This window comes from Schistocerca gregaria, chromosome 4 (assembly GCF_023897955.1).
Source record: "Schistocerca gregaria isolate iqSchGreg1 chromosome 4, iqSchGreg1.2, whole genome shotgun sequence".
NCBI classification, from domain to species: Eukaryota; Metazoa; Arthropoda; class Insecta; order Orthoptera; family Acrididae; genus Schistocerca; species Schistocerca gregaria.
In genome coordinates this window covers 692,723,990-692,746,938 of record NC_064923.1, presented here as the reverse complement: position 1 = coordinate 692,746,938, position 22,949 = coordinate 692,723,990, and the positions used below count along the sequence as shown (strand labels likewise).

Below are 22,949 nucleotides of genomic sequence, written 5' to 3'. Positions count from 1 at the left end.
CACGTACCTCTCTATAGCTTTGCTTATATTTGTGATTCTCGGGCATTTTATCCGCATTCCGCTTAAGAATGTACTCTCTAAGCACTGTCGCTGCAACACGGCCAGAACGTCGGTTATATTAACATTTTAAGAACTTATTTCGTAATGCCTTATGATCGATACGACAATCTGCATCTGCTCACGAATGAAAAGCAATGGAGAACGAAGCCCTTAAAAATACATAGGGCTACATAGTCACTAAATAAACAGAAAATCTCACTAACCAAGAAGTTTCTTGTTTGTTGCCGCACGGGGTAGCCGCGTGGTCTAGGGGGTGTTTCACGGTCCGCGCCGCTCCCCCCGTCGGAGGTTCGAGTCCTCCCTCGGGCATGGGAGTGTGTGGTCTCCTTAGCGTAAGTTAGTTTAAGTACTGTGTAAGCTTAGGGAGCGATGAACTCAGCAGTTTGGTACCATAAAACATTACCACAAATTTCAGATTTTTTTCTTGTTTGTTACCTGCTTAGAAGAAACAGCATGAGCCATAGTACGGGAGACTGCATGTATTGTTATACGGTGACCATCTATTGGTGTGAATGGCCGTATGGATCGTACACTGAGGAGACAAAAGCCATGGGATACCTCGTAATATCGTGTCGCACCTCCTTTTTTGAGGTGTAGTGCAGCAACTTCACGTGGTATGGTCTCAGTAAGTCGTTGAAAGTCCCCTGCAGAGATATTGACCTCTGCTGCCTGTGCTGCCGCCCGTAATAGCGAACTTGTTGCCGGTGCATGATTTTGTGCACAAAGGCAGTACAGGGGGTGGGCTATGGTGGAAGCCCTGGGATGAACCAGTGGTAATAGGCAACCTTGCCTAAAAATGCTTGTAACTCCTTCAGTGAAGCGGGCCGCGGAAGGTCGATGATACCTTGGACCAAACTTCCTAGCGGCTGGGTGCCGTGCCGAGAGATGGTGTAGCCCACATACTCAATGGACGGTTGGAAGAAGATCGACTTACACAGGTTGCAATGCAGGCCCACGGATCTGAATTTGAGAAAGAGGGTTCGAAGGTTGTGCAAGTGTTCCTTCATGCTGCAGCCCATGACAATTATGTTGTCCAGGTAATTAATACAATGAGAGACTGTCGACGTGATGTCCTCAAGATAACGGTGAAATATCGCTGGGGCACTGGATATTCTGAAGGCCAACTGCTGGTATTGGTAAAGGCCAAATGGAGTGTTGACGACTGCCAGCTGTTTGGAGTCCTCATCAAGTGGTATCTGATGATAAGCCTCTGAAAGATCGATTTTTGGAAAATATTGGCCTCTGTACCTGCTTCCTTTGATTCTTTTGAGGCTGAGCAGCAAACTTTAGCAATGTGTCCTTTTTTATTACATTTGCGACAAACGGCCCAACGCCGGGGGCACTCTGACTGATCGTGATGTATATAGCACAACGCACAGGGCGGTAACAGATGCCGGCAGCTGGAATTCTGTTTATGCGCCATGTGGGAGCGGCCGTAACGGCCGGATTGTACCACTCGCACATCGTCCACCCCGGACGCAGTGGACGCGGCCACACCGCTTGAACCACCGCACCACGCTTCCAGCTGTTGACCTGCAGTGTGAGAGACTTCATACGATTGAGCAATGGACAGGACTTCCTCAAGGGAAGGGTCTTCTAACTGCAGGGCCCGTTGCCAGACCTCCCTAACCGGGGCCAAATGAACAATGACATCGTGCACCATAACGTGGGCATACGACTCTCGCGACTGCTCCGTGACAAATGACACTTGCGACTAATACTGTGGAGGGTAGTGGCCCATGCCCGGTAAGACTGATGGGGCACAAATGATCTCTAGCCTATGTCCCACAAATGTTCGATGGAATTTATGTCGGGCGGTGCGGGTGGCCAGATCATTGATTAAACTGTTCTTCAAATGAACAACCGCGGCCCGGTAACTTGGTGCCTTGTCGTCTATATGTATTCGCCTTGTTTGGGAACATCAAGTGCGTGACTGGCTCAAAATGGTCTCCAAGTAGCCGGACGTAGACAATTCCAGTCAATGATCGATTCAGCTGCACCAGAGGACCCAGCCCATTCCATGCAAATCCATACCACACCATTTTCGAGCCACTACAAACTTAAACGTTGCCTTGTTGACAAACTGTATCCATGACTTCGCTGGGTGTGCTCCACACTCAAACAGCACCGACAGCTCTTACCAACTGAAATGGGGATTCATCTAACTAGGCGGCGGTTTTCCAGTCGTCTAGGGCTCAACCGATATGGTCACGAGCTTTCAAAATGCGCTGCAGGCGATGTCGTGCTATTAGGAAATGCAGTGGCATCGGTCGGCTGCTGCCATAGCCCGGTAACGCCAAATTTCACCGCACTGTGCCAACGGATACTTCCATAGTACGTCCTACATTGATTTCTGGGCTCATTTGACGCAGTGACAAACCTACGCAAAAGGCCGCTGTCCTCGGCCGTTAAGTGAAGGCCGTCAGCCTCTGCGTTGTCCTTTGTGTGAAGCAATGCCTGCAATTTGGCCTTCTCGGCACATTCTTAACACTGTGGATCGCGGAATATGGAATTCCCTAACGATTTCCGTAACGGAATGCTCCCTTTTCACATGAATCACTTGAGTACAAATGGCGCCTCCGCCAATGGAGTGCTCTTTTGTAACTAGTGTACACGATACTAGTGTCACCTGCATATGTGCACATCGCTGTTGTTGTTGTGGTCTTCAGTCCTGAGACTGGTTTGATGCAGCTCTGCATGCTACTCTATCCTGTGCAAGCTTCATCTCCCAATACGTACTGCAGCCTACATCCTTCTGAATCTGTTTAGTGTATTCATCTCTTGGTCTCCCTCTACGATTTGTACCCTCCACGCTGCCCTCCAATAATAAATTAGTGATCCCTTGATGCCTCAGAACATGTCCTATCAACCGATCCCTTCTTCTTGTCAAGTTGTGCCACAAACTCCTCTTCTCCCCAATCCTATTCAATACTTCCTCATTAATTACGCGATCTACCCATCTAATCTTCAGCATTCCACTGTAGCACCACATTTCAAAGGCTTCTATTCTCTTCGTGTCCACGCTATTTATCGTCCATGTTTCACTTCCAGACATGGCTACACTCCATACAAATACTTTCAGAAACGACTTCCTGACATTTAAATCTATACTCGATGTTAACACATTTCTCTTTTTCAGAAACGCTTTCCTTGCCATGGCCAGTCCACATTTTATATCCTCTCTACTTCGAACATTATCAGTTACTTTGCTCCCCAAATAGCAAAACTCATTTGCTACTATAAGTGTCTCATTTCCTAATCTAATTTCCTCAGCATCGCCCGACTTAATTCGATTACATTCCATTATTCTCGTTTTGCTTTTGCTGATGTTCATCTTATATCCTATCTTCAAGACACTGTCCATTCCGTTCAACTGCTCATCCAAGTCCTTTGCTGTCTCTGACAGAATTAGAATGTCATCGGCAAACCTTAAAGTTTTTATTTCTTCTCCGTGGATTTTAATACCTACTCCGATTGTTTCTTTTGTGTCCTTTACTGCTTGCTCAATATACAGATTGAACAACATCGGGGAGAGGCTACAACCCTGTCTCACTCCTTTCCCAACCAATGTTCCCCTTTCATGCCCCTCGACTCTTATAACTGCCATCTGGTTTCTGTACAAATTGCAAATAGCCTTTCGCTCCCTGTATTTTACCCCTGCCACCTTCAGAATTTGAAAGACATTACTCCAGTCAACATTGTCACAAGCTTTCCCCAAGTGTACAAATGCTAGAAACGTAGGTCTGTCTTTTCTTGATCAAGCTTTTAAGATAAGTCATAGGGTCTGTATTGCCTCACGTGTTCCCATGTTTCTACGGAACCCAAACTGAGCCCACGAATTTTGTCACCTCAGAGTATTGTGTCATCGGCCACAGCTACTTCTTGGCAGGTGGACGAATCGATAACCCCGGGCTATTTCGTAGTAGGTTACGTGCAGGTTCTGCTCTCCGGCGCATTCTCTGTGTTCCCAGAACGTGCCGACTAAACGTCTAGCGCCGCGTGAACGCTACATCGACGGTATCTGCAACGATCACGCTATTGCGTGCTGGCAGCGCTAATGGATCTGGCTTGTCTTGCTAGACGCCGCTGTTAACGCAGGTCTGGGCATTCACTTGCTGATCGATGGCAAGCTTGTGTATGACAACACAGTGCGTGTACTGCGTGTAAGATTAACTTAACATTTTACAGATGTGCAAGTTTGGAGAATTATGACAAAAAGTAACATCTGAACTCGTTATCCACCAGACACGATACTTCGACAAGTGGCAACGCTGCCATCGACAGTTTCGAACCTAATGATGACAAAGTGCAAATGTTCCTATTGGTCTCATTATCTATTAGAAGCTGAAGAACGTCGTTAGAAATGATAGATTTTCAATATAACTTACTAGTCTATGAAGTGTGTGTCGAAAATTTGTTTAGGAAACCGTGTTAGAGTGTAATGAGTAACAGTAGAATATAATGTCACACTTGCAAGAAATACAGTTTTACAAAATAAATAAATAAATAAATAGCTTGTGATACAGATAATACGTAACGTGGAAGATTCTAGCCTACTATGGTAGCATTCATCTAGCTAAAATCTTTTCTATTACCTTTGTCTTTTACATAATTCACTCCATAAATCATCGGCATTCCTTAATTAAATAGCAATTTCTTTTTCGTGAATTTTTTGTTTATATACATTAATTCTATTTGATTCTTTTACAGTTATTGCAGCAAACATTCATCGTGCGGATCATGGCGGGAATACAGAATGACGTATCGAAGGAGTTCGTTAACATGAGCAAATTATTTACTAAAGTAAATAATAACTTTCGGTGTCAAAATTTATCCGTGTCGTTTCAAATAAGTCGAAAAAACTTAATTTTTTTATGTCGTTAAAAATTCACTTCCCAATTTAAATAAAATAGTGATGATCTGATATTTCACTGGTGCAATAATTTGTCCTGTCGATGGCAGCGTTGCCACTTGTCGAAGTATCGTCAGTCATTTAAATTTCATAGGACCGTGTCAATTAAAAATCGTCATAGTTAGCCATCGTAGTGGACGGCAGCAGTTTAGCATACATCTGGTTATCCGTGAATTTCTTCTAAGAATAGGTTTTGAATTCACTGCGTAGATAATGTATTGTGGAATGGCCGAAGATAGCGTCTTCTGCTACTGGTCACCAAGATAACCGTCCCGAAAAGCACTCCAAGCATTTCGGGGCAGGGGTATCTAAATAGAAGAGCGAACATGAGAGAACTATTCGAAATGCGTCCTCTATAAGAAAAGGACACACAACATGAGTCCCCTGCCAGGAATCGAACCCGGGACAGCAGAGTGGTTGGCGGTAACGCTACTACTGCGCTACGGAGGCGGACAACGTTCTGCAAATCCATACAGAGAGAGACCTTTATTGTATGATCACAAAACAGCAGAACAATCGCTGGGAATACTTATTTCCACAAAATATATAGATCGCTTTGAAGTGGATCGAATATATAAAAAAAATCGCGTGTAAGGAAGACGCACAAAGATTTTCTGGAAGAATCCCGAGGAAATATAGTCGTTCAACTAAGAAAGTAGTTTACATAACATTCTTTCGTGATATACTTGAATAATGGTCCTCAGTATGGGCTCCCTACCAGACAAGACTGACAGAGGAGATACAGAGGATCCACATAAGAGCAGCGCGCTTCATAACTGATTCATGTTGTAGGCATTTTTATGCATCAAGGAGAAAGTCAACAGACGCTGCAGGAGAGGCGTTCTACATCGCGTTTTGGCCTACTACTAATGTTCCGAGGTGTACATTCCTAGAAGGGTCAATCAATAGCACATTCCCCCTGCATGTATCTCGCGAAAGGACGACATAGATAAAATTAGAGAGGTTTGAGCCCACACGGAGGTTTCCCAGCAATTTCTCTTCCCGCAAACTATAAGCGACTGGATTAGGAGCGAAAGGACAGATAGTAGTGCATAAAGTACCTTCCGCCATTCGGTGTAAGATGGTTTGTGGAATATAGATGTAGATGTAGATAATTTAAGGGGCAAGTCCATTCAGTCTGAGAATCACAGCTCAGAACAGGAATCCTCTACCAGCAGAAACAATCTATACAGAAAAAGCCTTCAGAATACCACCACAAGCTTGGACTGTTGCCATAGGGGTCCGTTTAAAGAGTTTTATAACCAACTGCCACAACTGAAGCAGGGAGATACAGTGTTTTGACTCTGGACGAATCTTTTTAAACCATTCTGTTTCTCACATGGGTAAATTACAATTCAGTTAACGCTAATGAATTCGTTACCCCTCGTCGTTATTGACTTTCCATGTGTGCCTTCCTGTCGCCTAATGAAGAAAATACTAGTCTATGGAATATCAGATCACCTTTCTGATTGTATTGAAGAGTTGCTAGTAAATAGGACACATCAAATCATTATTAACAGGGAGAGATTTTCAGACTAAGTGTAGTTCTTGACGTGTCCCAGGGGAGTGTTGTATGGCAGCTGCTGTTCACAACACACGAAATGGACAAGGCGGATAACGTCTGTAGCTCCGTAAGGTTCTTCATTCAGAAAACTGTAGTGTAATGCCATAAGTCCTGAAAATACACGATGGTTGGTGAAAGAACTGGCAGCTGATCCACAACATAAACATAAAGAAAGGACAGTTTTAAACATGGTGTTTCTCAGCAAATGTAAACAAATTTCAACCGTAGGAATTATACAGCTAGCCGATTGCAAACTGTTTGATACAACCTGATCTAGGTTTCGACACCTACTGAAGGTGTCTAAACAGAGGTGAAGGTCAATTGTAGCAAATAGTTATTTGCAACCAGCTGACCGTATAATTCCTATGTTTATTAAGGAAAGTATTCTGCATTTACATGTAGAAAAACCCGATTAACGATCACTGCAAAAAAAAACACATCTATTAAACAGCTAGTAGTATGCGTCATAAGCTGTTTAAAATGGAACGACCACATAAAACAAAGTCATATGGAACACTAATTCATTGGAAGAATCATTAGGGAGTGTAGTCCACCCATGAAGGATGTTGCTCACGAAACCATCTTTGAGCAATACTTGTGTACTACTCGAAAGTCTAAGACTCTTAACAGCTATGATTCACAGACGATATGGAGTACATTCGAAGAATAGCAGCGCGCTTCGCCACAGGTTCATTTAAGTAAAGTCTAAAGCGCCACGGAGAAGCTCATGCAACGTCAGCTACAAGAGAACCGATCTGCACTGCGGTATGGTTCACTGTTGAAACTGGGGAAGTTAACCACCGTATTGCTTCCTCCCACGTGTATCCCGCGGGATGACCAGTAACGAGAAATTAGAAATATCCTAGCTCACGCAGAAGCATACAACTAGGTCGGTAAACATAACAGAAAGTGTGAAAGGTTTTGTTAGCTGCCATCAGTCAAACAACCGGTACCACAGGAAGGTAGCAACATCAGAATCACAAACAAAAGGCACATGTTAATTTGCACTGAGCCGTTGGTTTTATAATTAAAACGGCCGCCCTCATTAAGACCTTAGCGTGTTGCAGAATCGAGTACTCTGTCCTTACCTCGGAGACATCGTCAGTGCTCAGAAACAACTGTAACTTCTATAATACTAATAATCCTTGCAACCTTACATGAGCCGTCGGTGTTAGCAGTATAAAGCCGCCAAAAATTGTACCACCCGTCCAGAGTAGTTCGTAGGTTCTCTTCTCACAGCTTGACGATGTACACTATTCAATGTGCCCTAAAACGCTACTCCTCCAACGTCTGTATGCCACACCATATATGGCACCGTAGTAACGAGTGACCACACCCAGACGTATGGACAACATAGCACTCTCGCTTCCCGTGATTTCATTATGGAAATATGAACCATTTCGTTGAGATGACACTATAACCTTTTCAGATGCCCCGTTTCCAAATTAGGGTGTGGAGGGCCTCCACTTTTAAGGAAAAAGCTTTCCAATATTTTTTTCATGTAGGAAAACTGATAGTGGTACAGGAAGTACACTCCACCAGAGGTGGCTTGCAGAGTATTGATGTACACTATTGTCCTAAAGTTAACCATAATCACGAAAACACAAAAAAGAAAAGAAGAGTGGTCACCAGTCACACAACGTCGACTTAAATGTTTACCTACGAATCCTAATTTGTATCACTGCACAGGAAAAGAGTACTTCGTACTGTGAAAGGCATCGTAACCGAAAGTTAAAGACGAGCCGTGTGCTATATGACTCTTACCTCAGTTTTGTTAGTCATTTTACAGTGAGCAGAGAGTAGCGTTTTAATGAAGCTGACAGCTTACTGCCACAAAGACCCAATTTGGGCTGTGTTTTTTTACGGTAGAATACTTGGGCGTCTGGAAACGGGCACTGACAGATGTCTCAGTATACTTGCATGTACCACAAAGTGTCATTTCGAGGCTTTGGCGACAGTTTCGGGACTCAGATGTACGTGGCAGGCCGGTACAAGGTCGACCGAGAACAAGAACCTCACAGCAGGACCGATACCTGTCCGTAACTGGCCGGCGAAATCGGCGTTAACCTACAGTTGCCTTCAGAGCTTACAGCTACCCCAGGAGTTGCTTTCTCCCAACAGACTGGGTACTGGAGGAGAAGTACAACAGGGCTGATTCCAGACGTCCACCTGTATGAATCCCGCTCACTCCAGCATAGAGAGGGCGTATGTATTGGGGAGTCAACAATCCAAAATTGGACCATGAATGAATTGATCAATTTCCTCTTCCCAGATGAAACGTGCATGAGTTAGCAAAATGATTCTCGTCTCTGGAGAAAACCTGCTAACCGATACAACATGGGAACATCGTAAAAGGAAACATATTTGAAGGTAATGACATCATAGTGTGAGCGAGCATCATGCTGAATGGCCGTACGGAGCAGAACATCTGCCTTGCTGGTTGGAGGAATACTGTAGAAGCTCAGAGAAGGGTTACTTCTACAACATGTTTTCCTTTTTCGGACGTACAGTTCTCCAGACTTGCTCTTTTTTTGAAGGATAATTCCCGTTCGCTTCGAGCTGCTCTGAAGCAAGAATTTCTTAAAAGTGAAGGTTATCTACATAAATGATTTAGGAGACAATCTGACCAGCCCTCTTAGAGTGTTTGCTGATGATGTTGTACCTTAACATCTTGCAAAGTCATCAGATGATGAAAACAAATTTGCCGCGCGTGATTACCCGAGCGGTCTAAGGCGCTGTAGTCATGGACTGAGCGGCTGATTCCGGCGGAGGTTCGAGTCCTCCCTCGGGCATGGGTGGGTGTGTTTGTCCTTAGGATAATTTAGGTTAAGTAATGTGTAAGCTTAGGGACTCATGACCTTAGCAGTTACGTCCCACAAGGTTTCACACACATCTGGACAAGACAAATTTGGAAAATGATTTATACATGATATTTGTATGGTGAGAAACGTAGCAGTTTCCTCTAAATAAAGTGTGAAATCATCCACATGGGTACTAAAGGGAATTTCGCTTATACGATGAATAACCTAAATCTCAAGATTGCCAGCTCAACTATATACACAGGGATTGTCGGCCGCAAAGGATACAGTGGCCTGTGCGCAGTGACAAATTTCGTCCGAAACCCTGGGCATATTCATACGTTTGTTCGAAAGGGGAGATCGATGAGTATTTTCTACCTTTGGGCTGGTCAGCGATGACAGAAACGAGGCGCAAAACGAGAATTTGTCTCCAACCATTTTACATAAACTTTTCTGTAAAAAGATTCATTTTTTATTTACTTGTAGCTTTATATATCAGGTTCATGATGGTTTGCCTATCATTTCGCTAATGGTCATAGTTTTTATGATATTTACATGAAAGTAAGATACAGCGCGAAAATCGGAGAAGTGGGCGATGAAAAACAGAGGTTGTGTTTGGTGCATATTACATAATATGTTGTTGCGTATGAAATTTAGCTAACATACTGAATTTTTCTTTAGACGTCGGTAGAGATGTCTGTCTGTCACTAATCTCAAGCAAACTGATCTGAAGTAGCACATGCATTTGCAATCGCGCCCCAACGATAAAGCCAGAGTGAAATATCCAAACATTTCTCATATTTCATAAACGGTCTCAGATATGAAAATGAGATTTCGGCAAATGATAACACGTAAAGAGAAGAGTATTTTCCATTTCTTAATTACACAAAACTTCTTTATGTACAGTGTTATTCCAATCACAGCAGACTTTTTTCGGTGAAAGGATGTAAGTATTCATGGTCATCGATAGATGGTGAAACGAGAAATGCTGTTCGTTTTGGAACATCACATCTGAAGACATTACATGTTTTTGGTACTCAGGATATGCTTCTTCACAAGGTACCGACTTTACTTTACCTCACCTCGTCACGTAATAAACAACTGTTCCAATATTCTCTCGGAACTGTGTCCACACAACATGTTAGTGAGGTGAGACAATGTAAACGCCACTGTGTTTTGTCAAAAGAAACCAATTTTAACATAGTAACCAGAGAACTGTGTAGGTTTTACTCGGAATTTTCCACTCATGACGTTTCTATGAAAGTTACAAATGTTAACAAGCCAGGCGAAAATAGATCGCTGCAGATTCCGCAGAATTCAATTTAGATACTGTAAGTAGGATGTTTAGGTTTTTATGTTGATAACGCCATGTAGCGCTCTGTATGAAAATCACTGACTGTGCTATGTGCAGTCTGTGGCTAGTTTGCATCATTGGAATATTTGCTATTGTAGTGTTGGACAGTTGGATGTGAACTGCGCATAGCGTTGCGAGGTGAGCCACCAGCAGTGGTGGATGTGCAGAGAGAGATGAATGGCAGAGTTTTGAGAGCGGACGATCTGGACGTGTGTCCGTCAGAAAAACGAAATTTTTAAGACTGGATGTCATGAACTTATATATATATATATATATATATATATATATATATATATATATATATATATATATATATATATATAATGACTTTTGAAAACTATTAAGGTAAATAAATTGTTTGTTCTCTATCAAAATCTTGCATTTGCTAACTATGCCTGTCGGTAGTTAGTGCATTCCGTAGTTAGAATATTTTATGTAGCTGGCAATATTGTCGTTCGCTGTAATGCAGTAGTTCGAGTAACGAAGATTTTTGTGAGGTAAGTGATTCTTGAAAGGTATATGTTATTGTAAGTCACAGCCATTCTTTTGTAGGGATTGTAGGGATTATTTAAAGTCAGATTTCGTTGCGCTAAAAATATTGTGTGTCAGTTTAGTGATGATCAGAATAAGTGAAGAGAGAAATGTCTGAGTACGTTGAGTTTTGCTCGGCTGTTTGGAAAACAAATAACGCAGAGGTTTTCCAGCACAGTAATTCATAAATTTTTCTGAGGGGATGTTTCAATACTAACGTAAGCAGATGTGACAGTAGATCTTTTTGAATGATCACGATGCGGATTGGGGTGCGGAGGGGCCGCACTTGATATTCACAAAAAATGTGAGCACAGGCTTCAGCTTAGAACGGCACTTCAGCTCCAGCGCTCGGTATTTTCCCTACAGCACTCTGATAGACTCCACATGCTTCCCCAGGCGTCTACGCATCTAGCGGCCACGGCATTTTGTGCGCACTATACAATTAACAATAACTTTTAAAGGATATATAGTACAGATAATGTAACCGAACCGAAGAGTGCGATTTATTGGCAGAACAGTTAGAAAATGCAACAGGTCTACTGAAAACACTGTGTACACTACAGTTGTTCCTCATTTTCTGGAGTATTGCTGTGTGGATTCGGATGCACAACATGTAGGATTGGTGGAGGACATCGTAAAAGTACAAAGAAGAGCAGTTCGTTCTGAATATTCACTATATATGGGAGAGAGTGCCGCGGAAATTATATGTGAAATGGGGTGGCAATGAATAAAACGAAGAAGTATTTCTTTGCGGCAGAATCTTCTCATGCTTATCGATCAACAACTTTCCCCTCCAATGGCGATAATGTTTAGTGGTTGCTCACCCAGATAGTCAGAAATGATTATCACCGTAAGATAAGAGATATCAGAATTTTTTTTGTGTACTTTTCTCCTGTATGCTGTTCAAGAGTGGAAGAGTAGACGAATAGTTTTAATGTGGTTCGATGAACTCTCTGGGCGTTCATTGGGGAGTAATCGTGTGGATGTAGATTTAGAGGAGTATATCCGTCTAATGGACTGGCCAGCAAAGTCCGCAGATCTGAATCCTATAGAACAGGCTGTTCCAGCTCGTCGGCTCCGTTGTGAGCCACGGAGCGCTCCCTGCTTCAGGGAGCCGTGTCGCTCGCTGTGACCATTAAACGGGGCCGGCACCCTGGCACGTGGCGCGGATGGCTGAGGCAGGCGGAAAGGCGCACGTTTTGATGTGCCAGCTGCAGATCGACAACCTCATACTCTTAGATGCTAAGACGGAGTGACATGCTACGCCAGGAAATACGATGTTCAGGAAATAAATAAGAAATAACTATTTTACAAGAAGTTGCATACTAAATTTATTGGGCGTCTCTAGCATGACATTTTCCTTTCATTACAAGATCGGAAATATCAGGCGTCAAAGTGTTCGCAGCGTTAATGCGGAAGATGGCCTTCATTGTTGCATCCTGAAGAAACGATCGTTCCTTACTTTTTACTCTTTTCGTTGCTGAGAAAAGCTGCTCAAAACAATAAGTAGATCGAAACATGCACATGATCTGAGCGGCATTGTTGTGAAGCTTAGGATTTTTTTTTTACTACAATTAACGATACCACCGTGACAAATCCAACGTGTTGTAGTACCTCTCTTTCAACAAAGTTGAAGTTTGCATATCAATAATCAACGCTGATAAGTCGTCGGGGGATACTAAAAAGGGAGTGCCGAAAACCTTAAGTTCAATTTCCAAACTAGTGAAGTCTCGGAATCGAGTTTCAAACGACGTGATGAGCTGCTTTAACTTTGCTTGGTAATCGCCGAAAGTAGTACCTTCAGGTAGTTTTATAGAAGCAAGACGATTGAAGAACGTTAAATGTCCATTAGTCATCTGTTTCTCAAATAAACGTAACTTTTCCATGAACGCTTTGATATGCTCGTGTATGTCAACGATTAGCTGCCCTTGGCCCTGTAATAACAGATTTAAATTATTCAGATGCATAGTTATGTGAGCTAGGAACGGCAGGTCTGATATCCGTTTCATATCTTTCAGACAACGCATTTCTTCGCCTTTCATTTCGAGAAAAAGGGATATTTCCTCACGAATGGCAAAGAAAACATGAAGAATTTTTCCCCGACTCAGCCAACGATCTGTACTGTGGTAAGGTATAGCCCCACACTCCACTTCCATATCTTTCAGGAATCCTTTGAACTGGCGATGATTCATACTGTGACACCACCCAAAATGTCCTGAAGTGTGCTTCACGACATATTTCACGACGCCACCTAGCTCTACTGTTTCAGCACGCAGTGCCTCTTGGTGAATAAGAGTCACATCATGTTGCGGTGTAATCGAATGGTAGCACATCCAAGAGTTATTCAGTTACTTGCAGCTCCATGTCGACACCATGCACAAGGACTGCAAGCTGAGCACAGTCCGATATGTCGATGCTTTCGTCAAGCGCTAGCGAAAATGCAACAAAGCTCTCCGCCTTTTTCCTGAGCTGCGTCTCTAAATCCGCTGCCATGTCTAGGATTCGACGAGACATTGTTGGCTTCGACAGGCAAACCCCTTCAATTATCTGCACCTCCCTTGGAAACAAACATTCTGCAGCCTACCACGCACGATTTTACGCGTGGTCCCACCGAAAACGGCTTGCCACACGTCGCAATGATGTGAGTGACCCTGTAGCTTGCTCGAATTGCAGATTCAAAAGTGTTTTCTCCGCTCTCATTCACCTGAAATTTATAAACGCATTACAGAACAGGAGCTATGTTGCATGTTTTGATACCCTCCGAATTACGAAACCGTTTTTAAACTTACGTCTCCTGGTATATCGTTCTTAAGCCTAGCTATCAGTTCTCTGCGTGCAACGCCTTGTACCTGATCGTAGTACGCTGCCTGAAGACGTGTATAATGTCGTTGAATATTGTACCCCTTCGCAGAATTAAATACTTAATGACATACATGACACTGCGGACGACCATCCCACTCAATGAATAGAAAGGTGTCCTCCAATAGAGGTACAGGGCTCCCGCAGCTAGTCATAGCTGTCATTGAACACGGATTATTGTTCCGTTGCGGCTGCATGCAGCCAGGGGGCAGTGAGTTCACTTTACCCCTCCACGCGGGCTCGGAGCTGCCGCAGTGAGCGCTCCGGAGCGCTCCGGCTCCCTGGAGCTCGGTTGGAACAGCTTGCTGTAAAACATGCCCGGAATGCATTAGCAAGGGTAAGTGCCTCCAGTCAGACTCCAGTAAGGACTCATCCAGACCTACATACCACTCTTGCTGAGGAGTGGAATCGACTGTCAAAAGAGCTCTTGAACCATCTCGTAAAGAGCACGCCAAGTCACTGTGTAGCATGTGTGGCTGTCAGGGGTAACCATATCCCCTCTTAACAGCCTCTTAACCTGTGGAAGACTTTCTCAATTGCGTTATTTTCTTGCAGAACTTTTCTAACGTTACATTTCTGGCACAGTTGTGTACCAAACCTGTAGCTCGTTCTGTGAGTTCAGTAATCCTGATAAGACAATACGTCTTCTTTTCGTTATTATGGTTAATTTTTGGATGCTAGGAAGGTTTGCGTTCCGCACTCTCAGGGTGGCCAGTGTATACGGCCTGGATAGCTCGGCGCAGCTGACGAGGGCAGTCCGTACGGTACTCACAGTGTATCTGCAGGCGCGCGCCGTCCTCCAGGGCTTCGCTGGAGACGGCGCTGTTCTCAGCGCGGCAGGCTAGCCGCTTGTCGGCGTCGTCGACGCTCGCCGCGAACGACAGCGTGCTCGTCGTCGTGTTGCCGTCGGCGGACAGCTGCGGACAGGAAAAAGTCGGTGAGTGGTAGTTGGTGCCACAGTTGCCGGCGAACCAGCCGAATGATCCGACTGACCTGTAAAAAAACTGTTAAGTGTCCGCTACCACACCGTACCCCTTGCGGCCTAAATGAAAAGGGTTTGCTCCAGGCAGCGTGAGGGATAAATATTGATAGGCCTCCGGAATGTCGTATTAATACTCTACATAGTACCTGTGGTGTCGCTGCAACCGCCGGGCGCCTCCCTGGGTCACGCTCCGCCAATCCCTTCCCGTGACCAGTTGTCCTCCGACATGGAACTCTTGCCCGCTCCGGAACATATGTCGTCTTCGCCCGTAGGGTGCCCCTGCCCTATGGAGGTCGACCCTTCGGCCCCTCCTGTCTCTCTATGGGCGCATACACCGCACGTTGGTGTGCACCCTGGAGCAGGTTTTCAGGCGTTTCCTATCTCCCCGCGGTCAGAATGGCAGGGTGCGGGTGGTACAGCCTCGCCTGTTGTTAGGCTCCCCACCAAGTCGCATACGTGAACATGGGGTCCTCCCCACGGAGGGCGGAATCCTTATGCCACAACCGTACGCCGATTTGCGGGGAGGAGTGTGGTTCCAGACACCACACTTGCTAGGTGGTAGCCTTTAAATAGGCCGCAGTCCGTTAGTATCACTATCAGTGATTGCAGACCGAGCGCCGCCACACGGCAGGTCTAGAGAGACGTCCTAGCACTCGCCCCAGTTGTACAGCCGACTTTGCTAGCGATGGTTCACTGCCTACTTACGTTCTCATTTGCCGAGAAGATAGTTTAGCATAGCCTTCAGCTGTGTCATTTGCTACGACCTAGCAAGGCGCCATTGTCACTTACTATTGATATTGTGAACTACGTACCGTCAAGAGCGACGTTCATCATTAATGGATTAAAGTTAAGTATTCCACCAGCTACGTCCGTTGTTTCTAAATTCTAATTTCCTTGTACTGTTCCAGACCTCACGCCAGCCTGTGTGAGCTAAATCTCGAGGCTTTCGGTCTCCTCTAGTAACACGGTGTTAGTTCTCCTGCCAACCACAAAAGTACCATACCGTGGAAGGACATGGGCTACGACCTAACTTGCACCAGCGGCCTTTCCGTTGTGGTAACACACGTTCCCACCGGATCACAGAAGTTAAGCGCTGACAGGCTGAACTTGCATTTGGATCGGTGACCATCCGGTCTGCCGAGCGCTGTTGACAAGTGGGGTGCACTCAGCCCTTGTGAGGCAAACTGAGAAGCTACTTGGTCGAGAAGGAGCGGCTCCGGTCTCGGATACAGACATTAGTCCAGGAGGGCGGTGTGTTCACCACATGCCCCTCCATATCCGCATCTGGTGACGCCTGTGGCCTGAGAATGACATGGCGGCCGGTCGGTACCACTGGGTCCACCAAGGCCTAGGATGGAGTTTACGTGTTATGACCCTACTTGTAGGGAGCCACTGGTGTGTACGGATACTGGATGAGGTGGTAGAAATCGCAACACTATTAAATCAAGGTACAGAAGGTAGTGTTATACTGAAATCAGTGCAAAACATGGTACTCTTAACTGAGGGCCGCCTCTACTGACGTGAAAGAAAGAAGTACAGAACGACACATAACAGAGCATTGGCCTGTAACTAGTTTAACTCGCGAACATCTCGGAGGAGACTACTGAGCCATTAGAACTAGGTATACGCATCAAAACGGGGGAGAAGTGGCAGAGACTTAAGGATATCGCAGCCAGCCGGTGTTTCCGAGTGGTTCTAGGCACTTCAGTGTGGAACCGCGCGACCACTACGTTCGCAGCTTCGAATCCTGCCTCGGGCATGGATGTGTGTGATGTCCTTAGGTTAGTTAGGTTTAAGTAGTTTTAAGTTCTTGGGGACAGATGACCTCATATGTTAAGTCCCATAGTGCTCAGAGTCATCTGAACCATTTTGAAGGCTATCGCATGGCTGGCGCCGCAGCTCTCCCGTAATGCTCCTAAATACCGGGATCGACAAACGACCGAAACGGTGACAGAATCCGAGTGTCATTTCTAGACTGTGCTCGAAGTAACGAACTGTTAAAGTACACCGCAGCATGGAGGAGAGTATCCACAAAGAAGACGCGATTGCTGATGACATGGCACCTGGTGGATCTTCCAAGAAAACGTTGCAGAATATCCCGGAGCGGCGATGCTCAGTGGTTTTATTTGCTGGTCCACACCTCAGACTAGTGTGCCTACAGCTGAACGTAGTAGCTATAGTGCCATCTTCTTGGATGGTCAAGGGGCTAGCTGTCACCTGCTAGGCCACAGAACTAACCGCTTCCTTTCGTCCCAAAGGTTTTCTAACCTGGCACAGCTACGGCAGTTGGAACGGTACCCTATTCTGCAATCCTGTGAGCCTAAAGACCAAGGCGACGCTCAGTTTAAACTTGAGTCTTTTTAATGGCCGTCGTCATAATCAACAATCAATTTTTCTCAAAATGACGGCAGCTGCCGAAATTTGATAGATTTCGATTCCTCTATACCTAGAGAATCATTATTGATACTTTCATTCGTGGTTGGTAGAAATAAAATTGCTACGCCAATTATGGATCGAAGAGGATCCAGAAACTGTAACCTGAGTTTACATTCATTAATTACTTCACGACGCAGTCTTTATTTTCAGCCTTACCCACGCACCCGTCTTGGCATGTGGAGTTCTTGGGAGGATTCGTAACATTCGTAACACAATCTGTTACAACTGTATTACGGAGATCCAGCGGCGTGACTAGGGCATTTTAGCGGAGATACATGCTCTGGTCGCCGTCTACGTAGTGAAGCGGTTTTGCGACAGGCGCATATTATTAGGAAAGGCAAAAGAATTAGAAATAGAGGGAGCAAAGCATAGAGGCGTGTTCGGACAGCCGAAGTAGTTAAGGAGACCGCTCACGATAAGCGGGAAATCTTGCTTCAACTCAAAGTGCGGCACAAATTTGCATTTCTCACTAATAGATGACGTCAACCCATATTCGCAAAATGCTAATCAATTTCTTAAAGATCATGGATGCCAGTTCTTAAATCGACGCCAGTGGTGTGCAAATACAATACTGGCCATTAAAAATGCTACACCAAGAGGAAATGCAGATGATAAACGGGTACTCATTGGATAAATATATTATACTAGAACGGGCATGTGATTACATTTTCACGCAATTTGGGTGCATAGATCCTGAGAAATCAGTATACAGAACAACAACCTCTGTCTGTAACAACGGTCTTCATACGCCAGGCCATTGAGTCAAACAGAGCTTGGATATCGTGTACACGTGCAGCTGTCCATGCAGCTTCAACAAGATACCACAGTGCATCAAGAGTAGTGACTGGCGTATTGTGACGAGCCAGTTGCTCGGCCACCATTCACCAGAAGTTTTCAATTTGTGAGAGATCTAGAGAATGTGCTAGCAGGGTAGCAGTCGAACATTTTCTCTATCCAGAAAGGCGGTCGTGCATTATCCTGCTGAAATGTAGCGTTCCGCAGGGATCGAAGGAAGGGTAGAGCTACGGGTCGTAACACATCTGAAATGTAACGTCAAAGTGCCGTCAATGAGAACAAGAGGTGACCGAGAAGTGTAACCAATGGCACCCCATACCATCACGCCAGGTGATACGCCAGTATAGCGATGAAAAATACACGCTTCCAATGAGCGTTCATTGCGATGTCGCCAAACACGGATGCGACCATCATGATGCTGTAAACATAACATCGATTCATCCGAAAAAATGACGTTTTGCCATTCGTGCACCCATGTTCGTCGTTGGGTACACCATCGTAGGCGCTCCTGTCTGTGATGCAGCGTGAAGGGTAACCGCTGCCATGGTCTCCGAGCTGATAGTCCATGCTGCTACAAACGTCGTCGACCTGTTCGTGCTGATGGTTGTTGTCTTTCAAACGTCCCCATCTGTTGACTCAGGGATCGAGACGTGGCTGCACGATCCGTTACAGCCATGCGGATAAGATGCCTGTCATCTCGTCTGCTAGTGATATGAGACCGTTGGGACCCAGCACTGCGTTCCTCATTACCTTCCTGATCCCACCGATCCCATATTCTGCTAACAGTCATTGGATCTCGATCAACACGAGCAGCAATGTCGTAATACGATAAACCGCAATCATGATAATGCTACAATCCGACCTTTATCAAAATCGGAAACGTTTCAATGTTCCACTAGCGAACTGCACGTGAGAAGATTTATTCTCGGTTTACGTTACCGCTATTGGTGAATGACGCTTCGCCGCTAAATAGAACGCGTGCTAAAAATCTGTTCTCGTACCGTAATTTCTCTTGTGGTCAGTGGCAGAACTGTACATGACGTTCAGAGTCTTCGTCATGCAATTCCTAGTGCACAGAAAAATGCTACGGGTGCAATTGATGTTGTGTAGCATTCTCAACACCGACGTTTTTGAGATTCCCGATTCTCGCGCAATTTGTCTGCTACTGATGTGCGGATTAGCCGCGACAGCAGCTAGAACACCTACTTGGGCATCATAGTTTTTTGCAGGTTGTGGTTGACGTTTCACATGTGGCTGAACACTTCCCCTTTCCTTAAATAACGTTTACTATCCGGTTGACGGTCCGGTCACTTGGAAGATGTCGTCCAGGATACCGAGCAGCATACATAGCACACGCCCGTTGGGCATTTTTATCACAATAGCCATACATCAACATGATACCGACCTTCACCGAAATTGGTAAACGGTCCATTTTAACACGGGTAATGTATTACGAAGCAAATACCGTCCGCACTGACGGAATGTTACGTTATACCACGTACTTATACGTTTGTGACGATTACAGCGCTATCTGTCACAAAGCAGAAAAAGTGGTCCAACTAAGACATTCATATTTATTTACGTACCACACGAATATGTAATAAAAATGGGAGTTCCTATTTAAAAAAAAAACAGTTAATGTCCGTTTGACCTATGGCAGCGTCATCTAGCGGCCAACCCCTTCAAGCTAGACAAGTTTCGTTCTTTGTAGTTTTGTCACGTGACGCTTATTGCATGAGATATTTGGCCCGGTCACTATCAGTGGACCATATATATATATATATATGGGTTCCTTATCTATGAGTTAGCTGTCGCCTCACAAAAGTGAAAGTAATTGTGAAATCTGGAGTACTGCAAGGAATTGTGGGTCAGTTCCAGCATCGCTATATAGCGCAACACGGCTCAAAAATGATGAGATTTTTCGATAACGAAAATCTGCTTTATAAAAATAGACATGTAGACATGCATTCCGCGAAACTCGGATATCCCTGTCTCTCCATGAGATCCACGGGGCTCGGGTGAATGCCATATTCCTAGACTTAACAGGTGTGCATTTTATACCGTCCTGCACCTACGTTTAGTGATATTAATCTTGCTTACCGGGTATGGGACAAGATTTGCAACTGAATTTAGGACTCCCTTACGGACAGATCTCAGCAAGTTACTCTCAACGCAATAAAATCGACAGATATAACTTCAGGAGACCCCAAGGCGTGTGGTAAGACCGTTAATGTTTACATTGTATGTAAATAACTAAGTAGAATACTTCGGAAGCAGTTTGAGACTCTTCGCAGAAGATGCGAATGCGTATAAGAAAGTACATTGGCAGAAGACGAATGGTGCAGGCTCTGGCAGTTGTTCTTGAACGCAGTAAATGTAGCATACGTAGGAAAGGAAATCCTCTACCGTGTGGTGTTCCACATTGCTGTACGCACCGGTACCTCTAATACCCAGTAGCACGTCCTCTTTCACTGGTGAATGCCTGTATTCGTGGCACCACAGTATGCACAAGTTCATCAAGGCACTGTTCGTAAAGATTGTCCCACTCTTCAATAGTGAATCGACGTGGATCCCATACAGTGGTCGGTGAATCACTTCATAATTAAACAGCCTTTCCTATCTAGCCCAGGCATGTTCGATAGGGTTCATGTCCGGAGAACATGCTGGCCACTGTAGTCTACAGATGTCGTTATCCTGAAATAAGTTATTCACACGACGTGTACGATTACGGCTCGAATTGTCGTCCATGAAAACGAATGCCTCGCCAATATTCCCTTTTTGAGAGCCTGTCTTGGCACAAAGTAACAATGCGGGCGCGATCGAACCGCGGTATTAATCGTCTAGGTATACTTGAACTACAGACAACCTGAGACATGTACCTCCTTCCTAGTGGAATGACTGGAAATGATCGGCTGTCGGACCCCCTCCGTCTAATAGGCGCTGGTCATCCATGGTTGTTTATATCTTCGGGCGGGCTTAGTGACATCTCTGAACAGCCAAATGGACTGTGTCTGTCAACACAGTCAACACAGTCAACGTCTATCTCCAGGAGTTCTGGGAACCGGGATGACACAAAAGCATTTTTTATGTGTTTACTTTCGCTTTCTGGAGGAAAATTCCTAAAGACTTTGGTCGTCAGTGTAACCACCATCTGTTACTGCTCCACTTTGGTCCCAGTTTTGTATACAGCGCCGTGATAGAAGTATCTTTATCTAGGGCCGATGAGGGGTATGAACACTGACAAGTGGTATTCATTTGGATGATTTTTTTCTTCGTGGTTGGCCACAGTCACAAGTTACAAGTGCAAGCTGAAACGTTATAAAATGTGTGGCTCACAATAACATGTTATTTACGCAAGACGGAAATTTTGTGAAATTTTAGCCTGCAACTGAGACGGCCTATAAAGCCGAAATCATGAGTATATGAAATACATGAACTATAATTTAGAATCACTACACGATACCATCACCTCTGGTTTGCGCAGCCTATACGTTGGACCACAGGTGGCCTCTGAGACGATACTTCTCAGCAAGATACGGCAAGAAGAATATATATTTCCTCGAACATCTCGAAAATTACTGTCTCTAACGAAAACATATCCCAATGAAAAATTTAACTGCATTAAATTTCCTGAAAGATCCTTTTAATGGGGAGGTAAAATTCCGCTTTGTGAAGGAAAACAAACCGACGCTTTTCGTTGTCACTGGACGTTGCATGAAATACGTGTTGAACACTGTTTGTTGGGTCTGACGGCAGCTGCAAAAGGGAACAGCGAAATTGCAAATATCTGTTGAAACACCAGAGGAAATTCTCCTGACGATTTTTGGGAGAGAGAACCCGTATGGAAAATAAGTAAAATTCCGTTAAATGTTGTAATTTCGGACGACGCATTGTATTGGGCCAACTGTGTAGTGAACTATTCATGTTAAAAGATAACGCAATAAATCCATCAGCGCATAAAATATGTCAATGCGTATACATTCTTTACTTCTTTACAGGTGCTTCCTATTTGTGAAAAGAGCAGAATACAGTAAAAGGAGGAGGGAAGGGGTGGGGGCGGGCGGCTGTGTGCTTGAGCAGTTTACTCAGGACGTGAAGAGGAGGTAGGACTGTACTGGGCTGCACCCCTAAGTGGTAACAGGCGGTGCATTCCAGAGGGCCACTCTTCTGTTTCACGACCGTGGTGCTGAGTGCACCCCGTCTCCACCCCCTCCCTTGACCGCGTCCACCGCTCCCTATGTATTTTAAACAATTTAATTACGGCGGCGAGTGCCCGCCCGGCGTAATTAAGGGCTGGCCGCGGGGACGGCGAGCTAAAAGCACCTCCCAGGGATAAGCGACCGCGACGGTAAGGGCGAGGCTCCGGCGGCGGCGGCGGCGGCGCCGACGACTCTGCGCACAGTGGCGGCGGCGGCAGCGGCGGCGGCGGAGGCGGCGTTTGGGCAAGCGGCACGCCGACTGCGACGACGCGGAGGAACCCGTATATTTAACGCGAGATGACAAGAACGCTAGGCGAGTGAAGTTTCATTACCGAGGAAAGTGGGGGGTGGAGGGGAGCGCTCGTTAGTGGACATATAATTACTGGTGTAAGTTGCGCAGGCTCCCTGGCTCCCATAAATAAAGGCTTTCGGCCGTCGCCGGGCCGCGGGGTCGGCCAC

At 45.1% G+C, this 22,949-nt stretch overlaps 1 protein-coding gene across 1 annotated transcript in view; it reads right to left on the bottom strand.

Annotated features, from left to right (window-relative positions):
- The window catches only part of LOC126267453 (nephrin-like), a 943,456-nt gene that overhangs the window by 212,807 nt on the left and 707,700 nt on the right, over window positions 1-22,949 (bottom strand). Inside the window, exon 7 of the mRNA XM_049972720.1 lies at window positions 14,851-14,995. Within this exon, the coding sequence (XP_049828677.1) occupies window positions 14,851-14,995 (145 nt within the window). The remainder of the gene's footprint in view (window positions 1-14,850; window positions 14,996-22,949) is intronic.